Source organism: Arachis ipaensis, chromosome B5 (assembly GCF_059453495.1).
Source record: "Arachis ipaensis isolate K30076 ecotype BB chromosome B5, ASM5945349v1, whole genome shotgun sequence".
Lineage (NCBI taxonomy): Eukaryota > Viridiplantae > Streptophyta > Magnoliopsida > Fabales > Fabaceae > Arachis > Arachis ipaensis.
The window spans coordinates 133,377,035-133,399,837 of record NC_142440.1 but is presented as its reverse complement, the minus strand read 5'-3'; the positions used below and the strand labels follow the sequence as shown (position 1 = coordinate 133,399,837).

At 31.6% G+C, this 22,803-nt stretch overlaps 1 protein-coding gene across 1 annotated transcript; it reads left to right on the top strand.

Moving 5' to 3' along the window:
* The first annotated feature begins 10,595 nt into the window (after positions 1 to 10,595).
* LOC107644002 (potassium transporter 8-like) lies at positions 10,596 to 16,260 on the top strand. Its single transcript, XM_016347768.3, has 8 exons — positions 10,596 to 11,282; positions 11,400 to 11,904; positions 12,010 to 12,063; positions 13,660 to 13,920; positions 14,018 to 14,070; positions 14,243 to 14,366; positions 14,465 to 14,719; positions 14,915 to 16,260. The coding sequence occupies exons 1-8, from the start codon at positions 11,241 to 11,243 to the stop codon at positions 15,970 to 15,972; spliced, it is 2,352 nt and encodes a 783-aa protein (XP_016203254.2). The 5' UTR covers positions 10,596 to 11,240; the 3' UTR covers positions 15,973 to 16,260.
* The last annotated feature ends 6,543 nt before the right edge of the window (positions 16,261 to 22,803 follow it).

The window sequence follows — 22,803 nt, the reverse complement described above, 5'->3', positions numbered from 1 at the left end:
GAGACGCCTCAAAATAATGGGGCTAAATCAGCAAAATGTTGAAGTGGGACTTAGGTATGAACCTTAGGAATATTCTACACTTATTATGAAAGGATGGGACATAATGCGAAACATTGTCAAGTGCTAATGGGTGATTCTAAAGAGGGTAATGAAAAATAGGACTGTGTTGGAGAATGGGCGAGAGAGGATCAAGTCGGCAAGAGGGTAGTTAACATAGAAGAAGATCAAAATCATACAGCAGACTCAACCAACAATGCCAAAAACTCAAATAGAAAAAAGCCAGAGCCAGCTTGGCTAGTCAATTGCTTCTCAAATCTCTCAGTGAGTGAAAATAGAAATAAGGGAGAGCAAGTAAAATATGGAAATAACCAGCCAGAAAAAACAGAGAGCATGAGGATGGAGGATAATGCAGGGGGAGTCGATCCAATAATTGAGGTAGCAGATTCTTAAACGGTTCTCACTAACATAACCATACCAATAAACATGGAGATGAATAGAAGTAGGGAGGAAGTGCAGCCAGGGTGTCCTAACACTAAGCAAAACTTGAAAAATGGCGAGAAGAAAAGTTGATGAATACGCTCAAATCATTGGTGCAAAACGTGCCAATGATGATAAAGAAAATGATGCTAATCCAAGGAGAATTTGTGTGGAGATGAATCAACTGAATGTCACTAAGATGGAGGATGCCAGCCATCAAATGGCATCCAAAGAGCCATGAGACTACTAATATGAAATTGTCAGAGTTTGGAGAGACCCCTGACAATTCATAACCTTAAAGAGATTAATAAATCCCACTCCCCTGAGATTATTTTTTAAGTGAAAGCAAAAATCAATCTCGACAAGTAGAGTCAAAGATGAGAGACTATAATTTAACAAAGTGGCGTATAGTGGATCCAAATGGAAGGACTGGTGGCTTGATTTTAGCATGGAAGAAAGGGATTGATGTTGATATTGTAGAGGCAGAGGAATTCTATATATAGCAGCAAGGATCAAAGATAATTGCATGAGAGAGAGCTAGTTATTCATTGGTGTGCATTTGAGCCACAATGATCAACTTAGAAGCGTACCATACGATACTATTTCAGCAATGATCTAACAACATTGTGGGAAAGTTGTCGTTGCTAGAGACTTCAATGCAATAACTAGTCCTAATGAAAAGGAAAGAGGAGGTGAAAAATTCCCAACATCTATTACAAATTTTAATTATTTTGTTGGAGGAAATATGCTGGTAGATCTTGAAATGGTTGGTAGAAGGTACACTTGGAGTAATCAGAGGAGGGGGAGGAGCTAATCCAGGAGAGATTAGATAGATCCCAGCATCGGAAGAATGGATGCAGCAATATACAAATCCAATAGTACTTCGACTCTCAAAAACGGGATCAGATCATGCTCCTTTACTACTGGACTCTTATCCTCAGACTGAGAGATCAAAATGCAAATTTAAATTTTAAGATCGGTGGTGTGATTTGGAGGAAGTTAGACACTTAATATGCTTGGAAGACTTCTTTTGAGGGTTTGGCTATGTATGTAGTGGCTGAAAAAATCAAATTATGTCGGCACAAGCTTGTCCAATGGCAACAAAGCAGCAATTCCAATTCTAAAAAAGCCATTGACCAACTAACTACTACCTTAGAAGAGCTTCGAGTAGGAAGGTATTTAGGGAGGTACTGATTTGCTTGAGCTAGAACAGAAGTTAGAGGAAGCCGTGCTTAATTAAGAATGCTACTGGAAAGAAAAAGCCATGATTAATGGCTCAAGGAAGGCGATAGAAATACCACCTTTTTTCACCGGAAATTCAAATGCCGAACCAGAAGAAATAAGATATAGAGATTAATTGGCCCGAATGGAGAGACAGCTTCCACTCATCAAGGAATAAAAACCATTACAGAGGAATATTTTCGAGGAATTTTCACTTCTTTAAACCAAGCAGACGTAGAACCTTATTTTGAGGACTCTGAGTCTAAGGTTACAGCTCTCATGAACCGAAGGTTTCAAAGACCTGTATCTATTGAAGAGGTGAAACGTGCCACCTTCAATATTCACCCTCAGAGTGCTCCGGAAGATGATGGTATGACGGCCAGATTTTTTCAGAGGTATTGGGACATCGTTGGGGGCGGATATTTATAGGGCTATTCGTTGTTTTTTTGGAGGAGGAAGAATTCTGAAGAGGTTTAATCACACTCAAATTTGTCTGATCTCCAAGACCACTGATGCTAGCTACATGAGTCAGGTAAGGCCGATTAGCCTATCTACAATTATGTATAAGATTATCTCAAAAGTTCTGGTCCATAGACTACAAAAGTATATGCATTTCTTAGTGAGTCCTAATCAAAGTGCTTTTATTAAAGGGCGTTTAATTTCTGACAATATTCTTATAGCACATGAATGTATGCACTATCTAAAAACTAAGAGGACTGGTTTTGAGTCTGAAATGGCTATCAAATTAGACATGAGTAAAGCATATGACAGAGTTAAATGGAGGTTTTTGTGGTTCGTTATGGGTAAACTTGGTTTTGAAACAAGGTGGATTGATTGGTTTCGTGAACTTGTATCAACTGTTTCTTATTTTGTTATTGTGGAAGGGTAACCCTTTGGCTATTTTAAGCCAGAAAGAGGTATCCGGCAGGGTGACCCTCTTTTTTCCTATTTTTTCTTATTCTGTGCAGAAGAATTCTCTTTTTTTGCTACACAAAATAAAACAAAATAGACAGGTTCCAGGTATTTAGGTTAATCGGCGGTGTCCTACCATAAATCACTTATTATTTGCGGATGATTCCATTCTTTTCTATAATATTTCAGAGAATAACTATGACAATATTTTTAACTTGCTAAACTCATCTGAAGGATTTAGTGGTCAACAGATCAATTTGGATAAATCAAAAGTATTCTTTAGTAATAACACTCTTCCCTCCATTTGAGCTCATGTGACAGGCAAATTAAATATCCACCATATTGGAGTTCAAGACAAATATTTGGGACTTCCTTCTCTTATTCACGTCTAAAAGATAAACCTTTAGTGAAATTAAGGAGAAGGTAAGATAGAAGGTTCACAGATGACAGTGAAATTTATTATCAATAGGAGGCAAGCAGGTTTTATTAAGAGCAGTTGGTGAGGCAGTGTCAATTTATACACTCTCTCACTACAACAAAATTGTCATTTAGCGGCGGTTCCTGGAGCCGTTTAGCAGCGGTTTTGAACCGCCGCAAAATATTTTGCGGCGGTTTAATGAAACGCCGGAAGATGGGGCGCGGCTAAACGGATAGCGGCGGTTTTATTCAACCGCTGGAATAACCGCCGCTAAACGTCTATCAATTTTGCGGCGGGTTGCAAACCATCGCTAAATAACAACTAAACGAAAACATCATTTGTTTTGCAGCGGTTCTAAACCGTTGCTAAATTTCAGTTCCATTCATAGTTATTAGAATCAAACTGACCGGTGGTCCAATCCAATAGACCCACAACGTGTGGATCACTGTAGAATATCAACTCTATGTAAACCTTCCACAAATGAAGAAGGCAGGGCTCGAACCTGGAACCTGGAAGAAGGAAAAGCTTTAACAATGTCATGTTACCACCAAGCCAAATGACTCTTCGATGTATATAGCGCTAATAATTATATAGATGATTGATTGGTTTTCATATAAAAATATTTTTATTCTATTTAGTATTTAATTTTGATAAAAACATTAATTAATTTTGAATTTAGTTATTATGAATTCTTATATCTAAGAATACAAGTTAAGATTGTTATTAAAAAAATTTTAAATTTTTTATTTTAATAAATGCTCAACAAATCATTAAAATAAAAAATTTAAAATTTAAAATTATAATTTTGGTAAAATTATAAAGTTTTGAATTTTTAATGATTTGTGGAAAATATTTTTAATTATTAATTTTTCGCTAGGTCAATACGATGTTGGAGAGAAATTTTGATTTTTTATTATAAGAGTTACGTTGATTCCCTTAATTTAATGATTTGGGTCACAAGTTTACATGTTTATCTACTCTTAGAGTTTCGTGATTTATGTTTAGTAAGGCATAACTTCAAAGAAGAGTAACTTTAATATATGCTCGTTACAACTTTATTTTAACTTTATAAAATCAGCCTATGACTATATTTTCTTATTTTACATTTATGTTTGAATACAAATTTAAATGACAATAAAGTAAACGAAAAAATCTTATTGGTAAATTTGTTCACATGAGTTAACATATATAGCTTATTTAATTTGTAAAATTTTTTTACGTAAAACGGATCTAAAAAAAGTGTTACGAAATTAAGTAACAATGATTAAACCATATGTAGGCTAAAATAGTAGTCTTAAATTAACTAGATTATATCCAGATGGTTGTTATTAAAGGAAGGGAGCCACTTAGATAAAGACGCTTAAAACGTCTTTTTTTAAAGATGTTTTTAAGTAATTAAAATTCAATACATATAATTGATTAAACTATGTTATTTTTATCAAAATTAAATCAGATAAATTGATTTGGCCAAAAAATCAATAAATTATACCTTAAACCGGTCTAAATTAATATTTTTTATAAAAAATAATTACAATATTTCTATTATAAAAATTGTCTAAAATATTCTTTTATATATAAATATATTTTAAGAATCCTAAATTCTAATATTTTTTCCTTTTTTTTTGTATCGTTATAGGGTTAGAATTTAAGATTTTTAAAATTAAAAAATATATATAATAAAAATATTTTACTCATTTTCTATAATAAGATTATTGTAGTCATTTTTTATAAAAAAATATTAATTTAAATCGGTTCAAGGTTTGATTTATCAATTTTTTGACCAAATCAATTTGTCTGATCTTTGACAAAAATAATATAGTTTAATCAATTATATGTATTAATTGTTAGTTAATAACAAATATCTTTAAAAAAAGACGTTTTAAGCATCTTTATCGGAGTGTCTCCCTTAAAGGAAACCAATGAAATATGTCGTTATACGCATTTTGCGGCGATTGAAATAAAAACCGCTGCTAAATACAATCCTGATTGAAGCATCGCTGCTAACCGCCGCGATATGCGCCGCAATATGTCATTTGGCGGCGGTTCAAAAAAAAAATCACCGCTAAATACAATCCTGATTGCAGCCTCGTCTCTAACTGTCGCGATCTGTAACGATTTGTTGTAGTGTCTTGTTTTAAATTACCGGACACTTTATTGTCTGAAATTCATAGTGTCTTGACAAATTTTTGGTGGGGTCAGAGAGGTAACGAGAGGCGTATGGCTTGGATCAGCTGGAACCAAACGACACGGCCAAAAAGGGAGGGAGGTCTTGGTTTTAAAGATATTAAAGCCCAAAACCTAGCTTTACTAGGCAAGCAATTTTGGCGAATCACAACAAAACCTCAATCTATTCTAGCTCAGATATACAGGGAGAAGTACTATAGATATAGTAATTTAATGAATGCTGAATCAGGAAGCTCACCTTCGTGGGGATGGCGGAGTATGTTAGAGGGCAGAAAGGCTATTGAGAAAGGCCATAATTGGAAAGTAGGTTCCAGCTCTACAGTTCGAATAATTTCTGACCTGTGCCTCCTCCATATCCAATGAACATTGCTCCTGAAATGATGCGCTAGTCAGCACATATAGGTTAGGGACTTATTGATAGAAAACAGAGAATAAAAATAGGACATATTAAATGAAGTTTTTCCACCTGAAGTTAGAAGTAGAATCCAATCAATTAAGCCATGAGAAGGGGAAGATGTTCTACAATGGTCCCTCAACAAATCCAGATCGTATGATGTGGCTTCGGGCTATCAGATAGCATACCAATTTTTTCATGCAGAGCCAGAAATAGATCTTGGAGAGAATCCAAGTACCTCAGTTTGGAAAGATCTCTAGAAGAGAATGCTTCCTCACAAAGTCTAAATTTTCATTTGGAATGCCTTTACGAATGGATACCGGTCTTATCTCTTCTTCACTGATGATTCCCTTCCACAAGCCCTAACTACCTGAGATGTCAAATGGAAGAAGAAACCATTAATCATTACCTTACCCAATGCCCTAGATCGAAGATCTTTTGAGAGTAGAGTCCTTTCAATGCAAACATCATCAACCACAACTTCACAAGCTTCCGTCAATAGTGAAAAGTGTCACTGTTAGCGTTGCAAGGTAGATATGGAGGTGAGAGAAAGGTAGAACTTTTACCTTGTCTTTGTTGGAATGTTTGGAAAGTAAGAAATAAACTAATCTTCGAGAATCAGAGCTCAAATCCAATGAAAATTTACACTGCTTCGTTGAGATTAATTGGAGAAGAACTAAGTCTATTCGTTAATTCTTTTTGACCCACCTTCTTTTTCTTTTTCTATTGTCCTATAACTTGGATAAATATTTACTCATTTTTAATGAATAAATTTATTGTCTTTGAAAAAAAATTCTAATTGTTTCATTTTTCCAGTGACCTGATTTAAAAGTATTAGCAAGTATGCTAACATTTTATAGTATATAATAATTTAGTAGGGTATTCATTTTTAAATGCTTATTATATTTTGTTGTAGACTGGTATAATATTATCGAAAAAAAATTAAATGCTCTTAGAATATCAATGGTTCAATAATTTCAATAATTTAAGTCATTAATTGACTAAAGTTTAGGTCAAATAAATTAACTTCTCTAATTGAAGGTTGATTTAAAAATAATTATTGACTTTCCTTTCTTTATTATACTCAATATTTTAATGATGAAATCTAACAATCATAATTAATTTTCTAAAAAAATAAATAACTTCCTTAATAATTTAGTCTAATAATCTTAATAAACAAAAAAAAGTTACAGAAAATCACCTAAAAATAAAAAAATTCGGTACTCAAATAACAACTAATCTAAAATTGGTTAAAATAATTTATTTTTTCTCGTGGTTTTTCTAATATGATAGAATACAAATTTTATTTAAAAATTTATTGTTGGTTAATAAATTTAAGTAGATAAATAAACTAAACACTTAGGTCCTGTTTGGTTTATATTTCTGTCTACTTGACATGGACACGGTACACACAGATGCACATAAAAAACATGTTTTTAGTGTATCTGTTTAGAGTTGGGACACTAAAATACAACCCATAAGCCACATATGTTTTCAATTCTATCCCTGAGTATTTTTTAAAATTTCAATCTTATTCTTTGTCCTAATCCTCATAACTCTCTTTCTCCTTCTCTTTCTCCCTTTTTAGTTTCTTCCACCTTCTAACTACTGCCTTCTTCTTTCACCATTGTTTCCGCCGCTACTATTGCCGTTGTCACTACCTCCCTCTTTTGCCTCTCTCTCTCTCTCTCTCTCTCTCTCTCCATCATCTCCCTCTCCATCGCCGTCGTGTTTTCAACCGCCTCTCTTCCTCCTTCGCCTGCGTCGACGCCTCCAAATCTGTATTCGTCATTGCCCTTTTCACTCGTTGTCCACTGCATTGCCCTCCGTCATCACTGTCGTCATCCCCTGTTGTCGTGCGCTTTATCTCCAGATCTACCTTAGCCAGCCTCTTTTCTCCGTCGTTCGTGTCAACGCCTCCAGATCTGTCTTCTCCCGCCTCTCTTTCTCTTTGGCTCGCGCCGGCGCTGATGCCTTCGTCGTCTCTCCCTCGCATCTTGCTTTCTTTTCTTGTCTTTTTTTTGTGTCCATTATTCTTTCTTACTTAGTATATTTTGTTCAAATTTTCTTTTTTTTTTTTGTTTGAATCTGTTTTAAATTTTTATATATAAAAAAGTATTAATTTGATTATTTAATTAGAAATTTTGGTAATAATTCACAGTTATTTAGATTGAAGTTGAAAAGTTAATGACAGTAATGATGAAAAATAATGTTGGTAGCAAGGACGGACCTTAGGGGGGACGAATGTAGGCCTCGGCCCCCCAACTTTTTTAAAAAAAGATTAATAGTAATAAGTTATTAAGTATGATTTAATTTTTTTAAAAATTTATTTAGTATTTAGTCTAATATAAATAAAAGTCTAGCCTAACCTAAATATTAATAATTTCTAATATCTAAAAAAGTAAGTAATAATATTAAAAAAATCTGAAAAGATATTATTACTAATATTTTTTAATTAAATAAAATTTTTCAAATCTCATAAAGTAAATTTTTTTTCTTCTTGTGAGCGTCCTTCTTGATTTATTTGGTATTAATTCTCTCTGCTTTAACTATTACAACTGAGAGATCTTTTTAGCGATGAATATTGTGAAGAATAACTCATAAACAAAATGAAAGGTTAATTTATTGCTAATTGTCTTTTAATTATATTGAAAAGAAAATTGTTGAAAAATTTAACACAAATTCTATTATCGATAAATTTTATGATACAAAAAATCGATCACTTCGTTAATAAAAAGTACATACATATTTTTTGTACTTTAAAATATATTCTCTATCGATACATTTTTGTAATACATTTTACATTATATAATTTTTTGTATAATTTTTTAATATTATATATGTTATTGGCCCCTCCAGAGTAATATTTCTGGATCCGTCCCTGGTTGGTAGGGTGTTGCAGTAAATACAACAAGAGTAAATATGACATTTGGTTCTGTCTTTGTGTAAAGATATTATCTAAACACTGCCTTAGTCAATACAAGTTAATTTAAAGTAATTAAATTCTTAAACCAATTTGAGTTGGTGATTGATCCCATTCAATAACTATTGGGATTTGAATTTCGTCGATTGTATACAATAAGTTAACCATCATTGATTAATAAAAAAATTTTAAATAAAATTCAGATTTACGATAAATTAATCATCGAACTGAAAAATACTATAAAAAGAATTAAATTCTTTAATTAATAGTATCAAATTCTAATATTGAAAATTAGAAATAATTCATTAAAATTTCAAGCGTTTTAAAGAATCCATGCTTTGTAATAATTAAAACTTGGATGCCAATAATTCAAAAAGAAGAAAAATAAATGAAAAAGTAAATAAAAAAAAACATAGAAATTAGATAGTGGAATACCCGGATGAAGCTTTCTTTCACTCTCACTTTCCCTACCTATGACCCGTCTTCATCATCAACCATAATACATACCACTTCATATCATTCATCATCTCTCTCTCTCTCACCACACACAGCCATCTGTACTTAAAAAAAAAAAAAAAACCACAGTTAAATCTTTCACGAATCACGACCCACAAAAAATTAGAATAATGCTAAGCAAGCAAAATATTATAGACGATAACTAAAAATATATTATTAATAATATTTATACTTATGAAAGAGTATAAATCATTTTTTAGATTTAATTGATATAATTAATTTTTTTATAATTAATTTATTATTTAATTATACTAAAAATTAATTCTAAATTTAATGTGAATTAAATTTTTAAAAATATTCTTTCACTATTATTACATTAATAATTTTATTTTTTTTTCAAATAAAATTTTTAAATTTTGATATTTTTAATCCTAAAAAAAAATCTTAAATCACCTCATACATTTTATAAAAAATAAAAATATCTTAAATCTAATTAATCTATATTTATTGAAAATTAAAAACATCCAAAATCATTAATTTTTGACCTACAAAATAAAATAATAAATAATAAATTAACACCAACTCATTAATTATAGATATTATGTATTTAAAATTATAAATGCTATATATATAAAATTATGAATGTTAAGTTAAAAATTTTAATAAATTCTACTATACAATTTATATTTAATATATAAACTATTAAAAAATAAAAAATAAAATATAAACAAAAATTAAGAAATAAATTTTTAAAAATAATTATTAACTCGTTATATTAAAACTAATAAATAAGCATACATATGAATATTAAATAAAAAATATTAAAATAATTAAAATTATGATTCATTAGTATACATATGAGATAATAATTTAAAAAAATAATAAGATATATAGTTTAAAATTTGATAATATTAATTATAAAAATGTATTAATTATAGATATCATATGTATAAAATTATGAATGTTATTAATATAAAATTATAGATGTTATGAATAAATTTATTAATTGAATAAATTAATTTAAGTATTTGATATTTTTTTAAAATCTAATTATTATGATAAAATTTGAAAATATTTGTATTAAAAAATCAGAATAAATTATTATTTTATTTTAAAAAATATGAAATAAATATTACGTAAGTGAGACAACAAATTAGTAATTATAAAAAAATAATTAAAAATAATGACAATTGAAATTTAGATTACTCTAATCTCTACGATATTACATAAGTACAGTGAAATAATAAGAAAACAATAAATTAGTAGTTACAAAAAAAAATTAATTATTAATAATATTTGAAGTATATTATTATGATTAGTTTTTAATGTAATAATATATATAAAAATTAAATTATAAAATATCTTATTAATATATGATATGTTACATCTTAATAGTAAGAAATATAATGTAATAAATTAAATGATAAAAAAATGAGATAAAAAGATCAAAATATAAAAAAGTTATATAAATAAAGTCAAATTAAAAAAATTTTGACTGGTTGAATTATTTTGGTTTCAAATTTTTTTCCAAAAAATATTATTCTCTCTAGAATCTTCTACGTGGCTCTCTCACTCTACTCACTCAACTGTAAACTCAACTAAGCCACGACAAGAGCATCAGAAGCAATTTTTTAATATTAAAAAAAAAATTGAAAGTGAAAAAACAAATACACAGCTATAGTTCCTAAAAAACTCACCGTCATCTTCACCTTTCACTATGAAACAAAAGTAACTGCTTCTCTCTCTCTCTTGCATGTACACACACATTCCACCAGTTACTCATTCATTATTCTAATCTCAACCTCTTCAAGAAACTCCCAGACACATTTTCCTCGTTATGCACCACTATTCTCTAAATTCCTTGGCGCTTGTGTTTCGTGTTTCTTCTTCCTTTGTCTGCATTTGTCCCTCTTGACCCACCAAAAAGAAAAGAAAAAGAAAACTCTTTTTTATATATACATGTATTGAATTAAAAACAAAAGAAGAAAAGAAAGAAGAGGGTGTTGTTGTGGTGGGAGGAGGATAGATAGAAGAAAAAAGTTGTTGGATTTATAGTACACCAACACCATCACCAAAGCCACTTTTTGTCCCTTGATTTCTCTATTTTATTTTTAATTTGTTGGTTTACTTGTTTGTTTTGGTGCTTGGGTGGGTGTTAATTCATGAAAAGGGATCCTCTTTTTGTTCATGCCCATTAACTACTTGATGAAATGAAATGAGTGCTGTGTGGTTCTGAGAAAAGGATTAATCCCATCATGGATCTTGAGTCTGTGATCTACAACAAGAACCCAATTAAGGTAAGGCATGTATGTGCCATGTGCCATGTGCCATCATCATCATGTTATTCGTATTCATAGGGTTATTGTTATTGGGAAATCTTAAAGAACGTGTTTTTCAAATTATTATTGTTGCAGGAGCAATCATGGAAAACAGTGTTGACTTTGGCTTATCAAAGCTTGGGAGTTGTCTATGGTGACTTGAGCACTTCACCACTCTATGTGTACAAGAGCACCTTTGCTGAGGATATTCAGCATTCAGAGACCAATGAAGAAATCTTTGGAGTGTTGTCCTTTGTGTTTTGGACACTGACATTGATTCCACTTCTCAAGTATGTGTTCATTGTGCTGAGAGCTGATGACAATGGTGAAGGGGGAACTTTTGCTCTCTACTCCTTGCTATGCAGGCATGCCAGGGTGAGCCTCTTGCCTAGCACTCAGCTTGCAGATGAGGATTTAACTCAGTACACCATTGATGGAGGTGGAACTGTTCAAGATAACAAGAAGAGTAATGTTGGGTCGGGATTGAAATTGAAGTCCTTGTTGGAAAAGCACAAGGTTCTCCAAAGGGTGCTTCTTGTTCTGGCCTTGATTGGAACTTGCATGGTTATTGGGGATGGTGTCCTAACACCAGCAATTTCTGGTAATTGAAGTTTTTTTTTTTTAAATTTTTTTCTTCCAAGCATTGAACTTGGTTTATTGGCAACTCATTCTTTTGTAATCTTATTTTGGGGGTTTATTTCTGCAGTTTTTTCTGCTGTCTCTGGTTTGGAGCTTTCCATGTCTAAAGAGCAGCACAGATGTAAGCTCAATTATTTCATCTTTCCTTTGAATTCATGTTTTTTGTCTCTGTAAAATTTTAATGCAGTAATGTTTATATAATCTACTTTGTGTTTCAAGGGAGATTAAGATTTTCAACTACAGCGAAAGGATATTTTGCAAATAAGCATTAAATTGGAGAAAGCTGTGCTATATTTCCCCTTCCCCCCTTTTAATTCAAAGAGAAGATGCTTTATTCAATCATCAAAGTTTTATATATGCAGATATCAAATATGTATATACCTTACAGCTGTAGAAGATAAAACCTATGATATGTTTCGAGTCTGTTTTCCATTATTTTTTCAAACCTGATCAGAGTAGATTTTGAAACTCCTGGGTCTCTGTCATCTGGAACAATTCTAAGGAATATGTTCTCAAATGATTTAGAAAATTTAGAATAGTTCTGATTTGCCTTGTATGTGATGATTCTGCAATTATCTTATTTTGGTATATATGCTGCTAAGATATAAAAATTATTCTAGTTGGGGTATCATGGTAAATATATGCTCCATGCATGAACAAAATCTTATTTTAACTATATGAACCCTTTCCTTTTTATCTTCTTGTTAGTATTTTAATTTAGTGGACCAAAAGGGAGAACCAAAATAACTGCAAGTGCATGCACAATTGTGGGTCCTACAATATAATCAGGGGAAACCTACTTGCCTTGATCAAGTCAAATAAATCTCTTGCTAAAACTTTTATAGGAACACAATTATATTAATTTGATTATACACGTAAAAGAAAAAGGTTCACATAAATTATGTGGCTAAGATGTAAACCACTAATCAAGAGTATCAATTATATAAAAATAGTTACTTAATAAAGTTAAAACTTTCATTAGTTATGATGAGATCATACTAAGGTAAAATGCATTGTTTGTTTATGATAAGACTTTAAATACTCTCCTGTGGACCAATCTTTTGAGAAGTTATTTAATTGGATATAAAATTAGGTATGGCCACTATTAGAGTTGTCATGAATAGTATATGCAATTCCACTAATGATGCATAAACAATGATTATTCATAGTGCTTGTGAAGCAAATCTAGACCTAATTCTGACCTACTTCGAAGCACTGCAGATGATGAAAAATACTAAATTAAGTCACTCTTTTGTCCTTGGATTATCTGAATTTGTATTTGTATCATCATTCTTTTGTTTAATAGAAAGTTATTTGAATCACTAATAGTATAATTATGATAAAGCTTAGGTAAACCTTTTCCTTTTATGCACCCTAATTGCTTATGATTTTTCTTTTCCACCCTTCTATTGTCTTCTGTATTCTCATCAAATGAATTTCTCTTGTAAGGTCAAGTCTACACTTGTTACTCATGGATCACTAAAATATGCTTTTGATGTGAATATATACAATATATGATTGATATTTTAATCCAAAACAGGAACAAGCTTAAAAAAATTTGAATGTTTCCCCTGCTACAACATCCAGGACCAATTAGAAATAGAAAACTTTTTCAAAGAAAAAATAAAGTGAAACCTCTATTAACATTGATAATTTGCTTCCAAACATATTCTCCAAGCACCTCTAATATTTGACTTCTTGATTGTTGGATATGCAGATGTTGAGGTTCCGGTTGCCTGCGTAATACTGCTATTTTTGTTTGCACTTCAACATTACGGGACCCACCGTGTTGGGTGCCTATTTGCACCGGTCGTGCTGACATGGCTGCTATGCATCAGTGCTATTGGAGTTTACAATATCTTCCATTGGAACCCCCATGTTTATCAAGCTCTTTCACCATACTATATGTTCAAATTTCTGAGGAAGACACAAAAGGGAGGGTGGATGTCTTTGGGTGGAATTCTACTGTGTATAACAGGTGTGGAGCAAGTGTAGCAAATTGTTTTCTAAATTTTGTGAATTCTTTAACACATGATTTATCTTTCCCTGATATTTTTATCATTTCGGTGTTCCAGGTTCAGAAGCCATGTATGCTGATCTAGGACACTTTTCACAATTGTCAATCAAGGTAACATGAATTACAATACGCGATGCAAATTCATGAATTGTCTAAATCATAAGAAGATTTTATATAAGCACCATAAATGAAACTAACTTTAAACTCCTCCGTTTCATACACAACTTATTGAACTGCAGCATTTTTTTAAAAATTGCTTTTAACATAAGCCTAATTACTGCAGATAGCTTTCACCTTCTTGGTATATCCTTCCTTGATCCTAGCATATATGGGACAAGCTGCATATCTCTCAAGGCATCACGAAATGGAAAGTGATTATCGAATTGGCTTCTATGTATCTGTACCTCGTAAGTTCTCTTCGATTTCCTCTACAGTTGCGTACTCCAAAAAGCAAAAACTGATAGCATTTTGCTGTTTGGCTTACTTTCTTTTTCACCTTTGTTAGGACTACTTAGATGGCCTGTTCTTGCAATAGCCATACTTCAAGCTGTGGTTGGAAGTCAAGCAGTGATCACAGGAACTTTCTCGATAATTAAACAATGCTCTGCTTTGGGATGCTTTCCCAAAGTCAAGATCATTCATACATCATCAAAGATACATGGCCAGATTTACATTCCAGAGATAAACTGGAGTTTGATGCTGCTTTGCCTAGCTATTGTAGTTGGATTCCGAGATACTAAGCGCATGGGAAATGCTGCAGGTAACATAAAACTATTGGTGATGCAACTGAATATTCTATGCGGCACTGAATGATAGTAGAATAGTCATGCATCATCTTCTTTTACTCTCTTAACCGTACTCATGAATTATGGTTTATGAATACTATCATTTTTATCTTGATCTCGATTAAATTTGATTGTTTTTAACATGTTTTTTGTTTTCTTTGCATGAACAGGGTTGGCTGTGATAACTGTCATGTTGGTGACCACTTGCCTAATGTCTCTAGTTATGATTTTGTGCTGGCATAAAAGTGTTTGGCTCGCCGTTTGCTTTATATTGTTCTTTGGCTCGATTGAAGCGCTCTATTTCTCTGCTTCGCTCATCAAGTTCCTAGAGGGTGCTTGGGTCCCCATTGCCCTCTCATTCATCTTTCTTATTGCCATGTATGTATGGCACTATGGCACACTCAAGAAGTATGAGTTTGATGTTCAAAACAAGGTACCAATCAACTGGCTCCTTGGTTTGGGACCGAATCTTGGAATTGTAAGAGTTAAGGGAATTGGCCTTATACACACTGAGCTAGTATCTGGGATCCCAGCGATTTTCTCGCACTTCGTTACCAATTTGCCTGCTTTCCATCAAGTTGTGATCTTCCTCTGCATCAAATCTGTCCCGGTGCCTCATGTCAGGCCCGAAGAAAGGTTCTTAGTCGGTAGAGTTGGCCCAAAGGAGTATAGGCTTTATAGGTGCATAGCACGGTATGGCTACCGTGATGTTCACAAGGATGACATGGAGTTTGAGAAGGATCTTGTTTGCAGTGTAGCAGAATTCATCCGATCGGACACTTCTGAATACGGCTTAGGACTTGGGAATTTCGAGGATGATACGAAAATGACAGTTGTTGGGACCTCAGCATCAAAGTTGGAGGGTGTTAAAATGTCAATAGACGATGATCAAGAAGACACTTGTCCTCAAGCAGAAGGCACGTCCGAACTCAGGGTGGTTAAGTCTCCTATCATTCGGAAAAGAGTGAGGTTTGTCGTGCCGGATAGTCCACAAATCGATTTGGAAGCAAGGGAGGAGTTGCATGAGCTAATGGAAGCAAAGGAAGCAGGAATGGCATTCATAATGGGACACTCATATGTTAGAGCAAAAAGTGGATCAAGTTGGATAAAGAAAGTTGTTATCAATTATGGGTATGATTTCTTGAGGAGAAATTCTAGAGGACCAACCTATGCTCTAAGTATACCTCATGCATCTACCTTAGAGGTGGGAATGATATATCATGTCTGAATTTTGGGGATACTAAAGTTAATGTAGTTTAGTCTCTTTTTACTCTTTTGTAACTAGAGTGATCTTCTACATATAGGTGATAAAATGGTGGCATTTTGTACAGTCACCCTCCAAGCTTATGATAAGTGCTGCCAACCATTTTCTTTTTTGCTTTGCTTTTCTTTTTCTTTTTCTTTTTGGGTATATAAATAAGCTGTATGGAGGGTGTGCTTAGCTCACCATGTAAGCTTTACTATATAGTCTTAACCATGAATCTTAATTAAAGATCAAGTTCAAACTGTCAAAAAAGAATATTGCTAAGTCAGTGGTTACATTACATTACATGCAGTTGTAGCTTAATTGATGAACTCAAACTCTCAGAATTTGAAAATAGCGGAAAGATATGTATTTAAACTTTTTTTTTTCTAAAGCCGGATAATTTCATTCATGAAATGAAAGAAACATATAGGTAGCATCATATAATAATTTAATAAGAGAAATAAAAGAAGTGATAATTTAATAAGAGAAATAAAAGAAAGTAAAGTGCCCATCAATTAGAAATGTGGGGTTTGTTGAAGTGATAATTTAATAAGAGAAATAAAAGAAAGTAAAGTGCCCATCAATTAGAAATGTGGGGTTTGTTGAAGTTTCTTCTGCAATTTCAAAGTCGATGCCATTATCTCTTTCATATTAGTTGAAACATTATTAAAGATGAATCTGTTCCTAATCTTTCATAAGGATTAGCTCAAAATCACCATCATCATCCTTTGAAAGGAACTATTGGATTGGGTATGTAAGATCTCCATTCTCAAGTTCCACTCAACATAGAAATCAGAGTTTTCAGTGTCCCTTCTAGTAGCTTGTAAGCCCATTTTTTTATCAAATGTCTTTTAATTTCTCACAACGAAAAATGCAATGATTGATTGTTTTTGAAAATTGTAAGCATCTTCGATAGGTGGGTTGAATCGATGGATACAATGATGAAACTTTTGTAGCATTGGAAGCTTTTTATGGAAGCCTCTAAAGAGAAAAATCTTAATCTTCGCTGAGATTTTTAGCTTCCACTTCTCGCCACAAATTTCGTTGTCTCATAATTTTTAGACAAAATTCAATGGGAGAATGTGAAAACCATAAGCCACACGGTACCCAATATTCACTTCATACAAACCATTTTTATTAAGGGTCCAATAAATTTTATCTTCTCCACCCCCAATTGTTGTTGCTAGCACACGTTGACTAGTGTCCTCAGAAAAAATACTTCTAATTAGAGTTTGATTCCACATACCATTAGAAAGTATTAAGTCATTAACCATCAGTGGTTGATTTTGCAGATTGAAAGTTTTAGATGGAGGGACAACACAAAGATGTGGGGAGCAAGCCAAGGATCGCTGAAGATTTGGATACTGGACCCATCACCAACTCGTCAAACCAGCCCCTTTTCAACAACCTTACGCCCTTCCAATATGCTATGCCACCCTCATGAAGGTACTGCTTTGATCTCTGCATTCATTATAGAACTGTATCGAAAATATTTACCTTTGAGGAGTCTAGATAGGAGTGATTGTGGCTGAGAGATAATTTTCCAACATTGTTTTGCTAATAGCACCAAATTATGATCCCCTGGGTCCTTAAAACCTAGTCCACCTTTCAATTTCGATTTTGTCATAGTATCCCAACTAATCCATGCCATTTTTCGCTCTGTACCTTTTTTACCCACCAAAATTGGAGAGTATGTTGTGAATCTCCCTAATTAAAGTGTCAGGAAGATGGAAATATGATAATGAATAAATTGGAATACCTTCCCCAACAGTTTTGATTAAAACATGCCTGCTCGCAGAGGAGAGAAGTTTCCTTTTCCACTCTTGAACTCGCTTCCTCACATTGTCCTTGATTTCTCCGAAGATGGCTTTTTTTATTTTTGGATTATAAATGGAAGACCCAAATATTTATCCTGTGCACCAATATGAGCAATTTTTCCGAGCCAGTAGTGATCGAGCAACAGAAGGAGTATTATTACTAAAGCATAAAGTTGATTTATGCAAATTAACTTTTTAGCCACTGAACTCCTCGTATGACTGAAGAAAATTGAGAATATTTTCACAACTATTTTCTGACGCTTTGCAAAAAAAGATTGAGTCATCCGTAAATAATAAATGATTAACAGTAGGACATCTTCGGTTGATCTAAATACCTTCAATGAGACCGTTTTGCTCTGTTTTGTTTAGCAAAAAGGATAATCCTTCTGCACAACAAAGAAAAAGGTAAGGAGAATGAGGGTCTCTTTGACGGATACCACTATTTGGTTTAAAAAAACTAAAAGGTTGACTTTTAATAATGACAGAAGAAGAAACTATAGTCATCATCTCCTGTATCTAACCAATTTACCTAGATTCAAATCCCAGTTTCTCTAAAATGAACAAAGAAAATGCCACTCAACACAATCATTGGCTTTGCTCATATCCAAATTAACAGCCATTTAGTCGATAGACCCCTCTTCTTTGTCTTTACATAATGCATATATTCATGAGCGACTAGAACATTGTCTGAAATCAATCTACCCTTAATGAAGGCACTCTGATTAGGGCTGATCAGCGAAGTCATAAATTTTTGTAGTCGATAGACTAGTACTTTAGAAATAATCTTATACACAATTGAGGAAAGGCTGATGGGTCTAACCTATGCCATATCCTTTGCATCAGAAATGAGACAAATTTGTATATGGTTGAAGCTCTTGAGTAGTCTATCACTAACAAAGAAGCTGTGGACAGCCTTAAAAAATCCTCCCCTACTAAACTCCAACAGAATTGAAAGAATTTAGCCATAAATCCATCATCACCAAGGGCGCTCTGGGGGTGAAAACTAAAGACCGCACGTTTTACCTAATCAAAACTGACCGGTCTAGTTAATTTTTTGTTCATGGTTGCTGAAACTTTGGTTTCAAAATCTTCGAATGCATGTATCAGATTAACTTGGTCAATCGATGTGAAGATATCCTTGAAGTGTGTTTCAGCTACTTGTACAATTTTCTCACGCGTGGGAGCATACATACCATCATTCTTTTCCAGTTTTCAAATTTTATTTCTCTGGATTCTGGATTGGAATGATTGGTGAAAGAAACTTGTATTTCTGTCCCCTTCTTTTAGCCACTTTATACGAGATTTCTCCTTCCAATAGATTTTCTCCCTAAAGTAAGCATCCTCAAGTTTATTTTTCAAGAGTTCAATCTGTTCTCCCTCTATAATACCCCCATCTCTGAGAATTTCAAGCTGAGCTGTGAGTTCATCAATATCCTTCTTTGAATTAAATTTATTCTGTTGCTGCCACTGAACAATACGATATCTATAATGCTTCAATTTTTGAGACAAAACAAACATTGCTGAGCCATCCACCCATTCCTTCCAAGTTTCAGGGATAATTACTCGAATTTCTTCTAAACCACACCACATCTCCTGAAACTTAAACTTCAGTTTAGATTTTTCCATGGTCGGATTTGTATCAAGGAGGATAGGCGCATGATCTGAACCGTTTTATGCGAGCCGAGACAGCAAGGCTGACGGAAAACGATCCATCCACTTACCGTTTGCAAGTGCATGGTGCTCCCTAATCTGGTCTTGTCCTTGTCGCTTATTAGTCTAGGTGAACCTTCTCCCAATCATACCAAGTCCTTTAGTTCACCACCATCAATAAAAATTCACAAATTCAGAAATAGATGAAGTTGATTTTAACTCCCTCCTTCTTTCTCATTGAGGCTCACTATAGTATTAAAATCACCCATAAAGACAATCTTTTCAAGAAAATGTACAAAAAATGAAAATTTTGTGTATTGAGTAGACTGAATCTCATCTAAGTTATTTAAAATGTACTTCAATTAGCTTTCAAAAACAATTTAAAATAGGATCAATTACCTTACCAACTATAAAAAAAACTCTTTTAAAATCAATCCACTAGCTATATTTGTAGACTAATAATTCTTTAATCCATAAATGATAAGATATATATTTAAACTTAAGGACTGATTATTGCACATCATTTATAAATGTTACCATGTTGGGTACGCTTAGGTACGTTGAATATTTATTTAACAATTTTTTTTGGTTTTACATAAAAATACATTTTGGGTATACATACTCTGCATTAGGTACGGTTGGATATATTTTTTCGTTCAAATTAGTTTAAAATTATGTCATTTTGAGTAAATTTTTTGTATTTTGTATTTTTTATTCCAAAAATACTTAAGATATTAAGTTTACTATTTAGACTATTTAAATATTTATTTTTTAATTTAAGATTAATTAAATTTAACATAAAACATACTTTATTAGTTAAAAAATATCATTTACTTTTAAAAATTCGTAAAATTTATATATACACACGCTAACGTATACGTATCTATTTTTTCATGCAACATAGTTTCAATACACTTTCTTTTATACCCAATAATTGACCTATAGAATCCGAAGTTTGCAAGATTTGACACCTACCAATGAGTTGATAAACAAATGTAAGATTAGTTCTTTTTATCATCTTCAAATTGAGTTAATCTTCTAAAAACTAATTGAAGGATGAAAATTGTCTGTCATTTACAATGATGGTTATCATACAAAAAACAAAAAAATTTATTGATACGACATATGTTTGATAGTCGCTTAAGATAAGATAAGGTTAAACATTCAGATAAAGTATAATCAATAATATTTGGAAGATAATAAAAAATTAATTTAAATAATAAAAAATTATCTTATTTAATAATTAGTATTGATTATTTATTATAAGAATAATTGTATAATTTTAAATATAATAAATATATAATTACGAACATTATGTGTATAAAAATATATAAAATAACTTTAAATATTATCTTCCTAACATTGTTGAACTATAATTTAGTCTCATAATAATAGTTTTGGGTGTTGTAATTCATAACGACTTAAATAACATCATTATGGATTCATTGGAATTCCTCTGTCGAGTAATAAACCGAATTGAAAATAATACCTACTATATTAACTAATCATTTTCCTGCTTTACAGAAGGTTGGCAACCAACTCAAAGAGGGTGTATTATTTTTTTGGTTTGTTGTGGTATTTTTTATTTTGACGGATCAAAAATGAATTCGTTACAAATAAGTTTTATTTAAAAGTTTATAGCTTGCGAATGAATTATTACATACAAAAAGTGGGTGAATGAACTAATTACTCGACGAACTCAATTTAGATCAAATAAAGTATATTATAATCAAATCTCTTAGAAACAAAATACAATTTTGTGTGTGATGAGTCCATAACGTAACTGTGAAGTTAGGAAAAAACTCAGTTTGAGAAAAATCAAAGTTAAAACCCCAACAATCTTGCTTGTTAGTAATAATACAAACAATTAATACCAAATAATGAAACTGATGAGTTATATTAAGTTAAAATCCAACATAGGCTAGAGATAATACGACACAGCTAGATTTAATAATTTGCTTGGATAATCATTACCCTCTTGGCCTAACTAACATCCAGAATGGAATTCTAAAAAATATCTCAATATATAACATGTGCAGAAACTTGTCTGAAATCTCATTAACTCTGTAATGAATGGAGACATATTATGTGTAGACCAACTACTTACATGTGACCAACATTTTTGTTCTATATTGCGTAAATATCTTGTCTGCTCAACATGTCCTATAATTCAATCCAATTCAATCATTCATTTTGTTGGACCCCAGTCTTAGTTATTATATATATGAGGTTGCATATTCAGAAAGAAAATGAATGCTAAAGAGTGTTATGAATGCTTAACTAAACATGTGTCTCTAAATGTTAGGTATTTTGGATTCTCAATTCTTAAATTAGGGGAACAGGACCCGTGCCTCAATATTTGCATTGTTTTCAAGGGAAATTCGTTATGTTAGATGACATGATAATATGATAGAAATTTTTTAATGACTAACACAAATTTTGTGATGATAAACAAATTTTTTTTAAAGAAAACAAAAGTATCACTTTTACCCATAAAAATTTAAAATGTTAACAAAATTATTGATGAATAAATGAAATTAACTTTGTACCCGTATAAAATAAAAAACTATTATTTTTATTCATAAAGTTCAAAAAATTGACAAATTTATACATAAATACAATTAACGTTTGGGTCTTTTTATCACAAAAATTTTATTTTTTGTGAATATAAAACTAATTAATTTCGTTCATTCATGATTAATATTGTCAATATTTTAAAGTTTTATAATTAGATATGGTAGTCTACTCTTTAAAGAGCAATACAGTAAAAAATATAAATATTTTTTTATCATTAACATGAAAATTTTTGTATGACAAATACAAAAATTTTGTGACAATAAACACAATTTTTTAAGAGTGAATACAAATTTTGATGAGAAACATAGAAGCAAACACAACAATTTATTGACGAGAAATATAGAAATTTATGATGCTAAACATATAATTTTTTGACAGTATTGACGCATTAATTTTTTAAGAAAAATATAAGAAACAAAATGTAAAATTTTTTTGATGATAAACAACACATTCTCAATAGTTTTTGTGTTATTCAACTAAAATTTGTGTTTTTTAATTAAAATTTATATATTTTTACTTTGTTATTCAACTTAAAATTTGCATAGTTGAAAGTAATTTATATGTTTTTTTTAAACTAAAATCCTTGTTTCTTTCCTGTGTTATTTTTGTGTTATATTTTTGTTTAATCCAACTTAAAAATTAATTTATTTGAATACAATTTTCCATTAATGATAGATTTAAATAGAATAACAATTTTGAAAGAGATAAGTATTTGAAAGGAAGATGAGAATTTGCACGGAAAATAAGAGATAGAAGTAAAACAAAAAAA

Bases quoted from the DNA above. Each gene is read 5' to 3' on its own strand.
- LOC107644002 (XM_016347768.3), top strand. From the start codon at position 11,241: ATGGATCTTGAGTCTGTGATCTACAACAAGAACCCAATTAAG. The intron at 11,905-12,009 runs GTAATTGAAGTT...TTATTTCTGCAG, and splicing joins CCTAACACCAGCAATTTCTG to TTTTTTCTGCTGTCTCTGGT. The intron at 14,071-14,242 runs GTAACATGAATT...TAATTACTGCAG, and splicing joins TTTCACAATTGTCAATCAAG to ATAGCTTTCACCTTCTTGGT.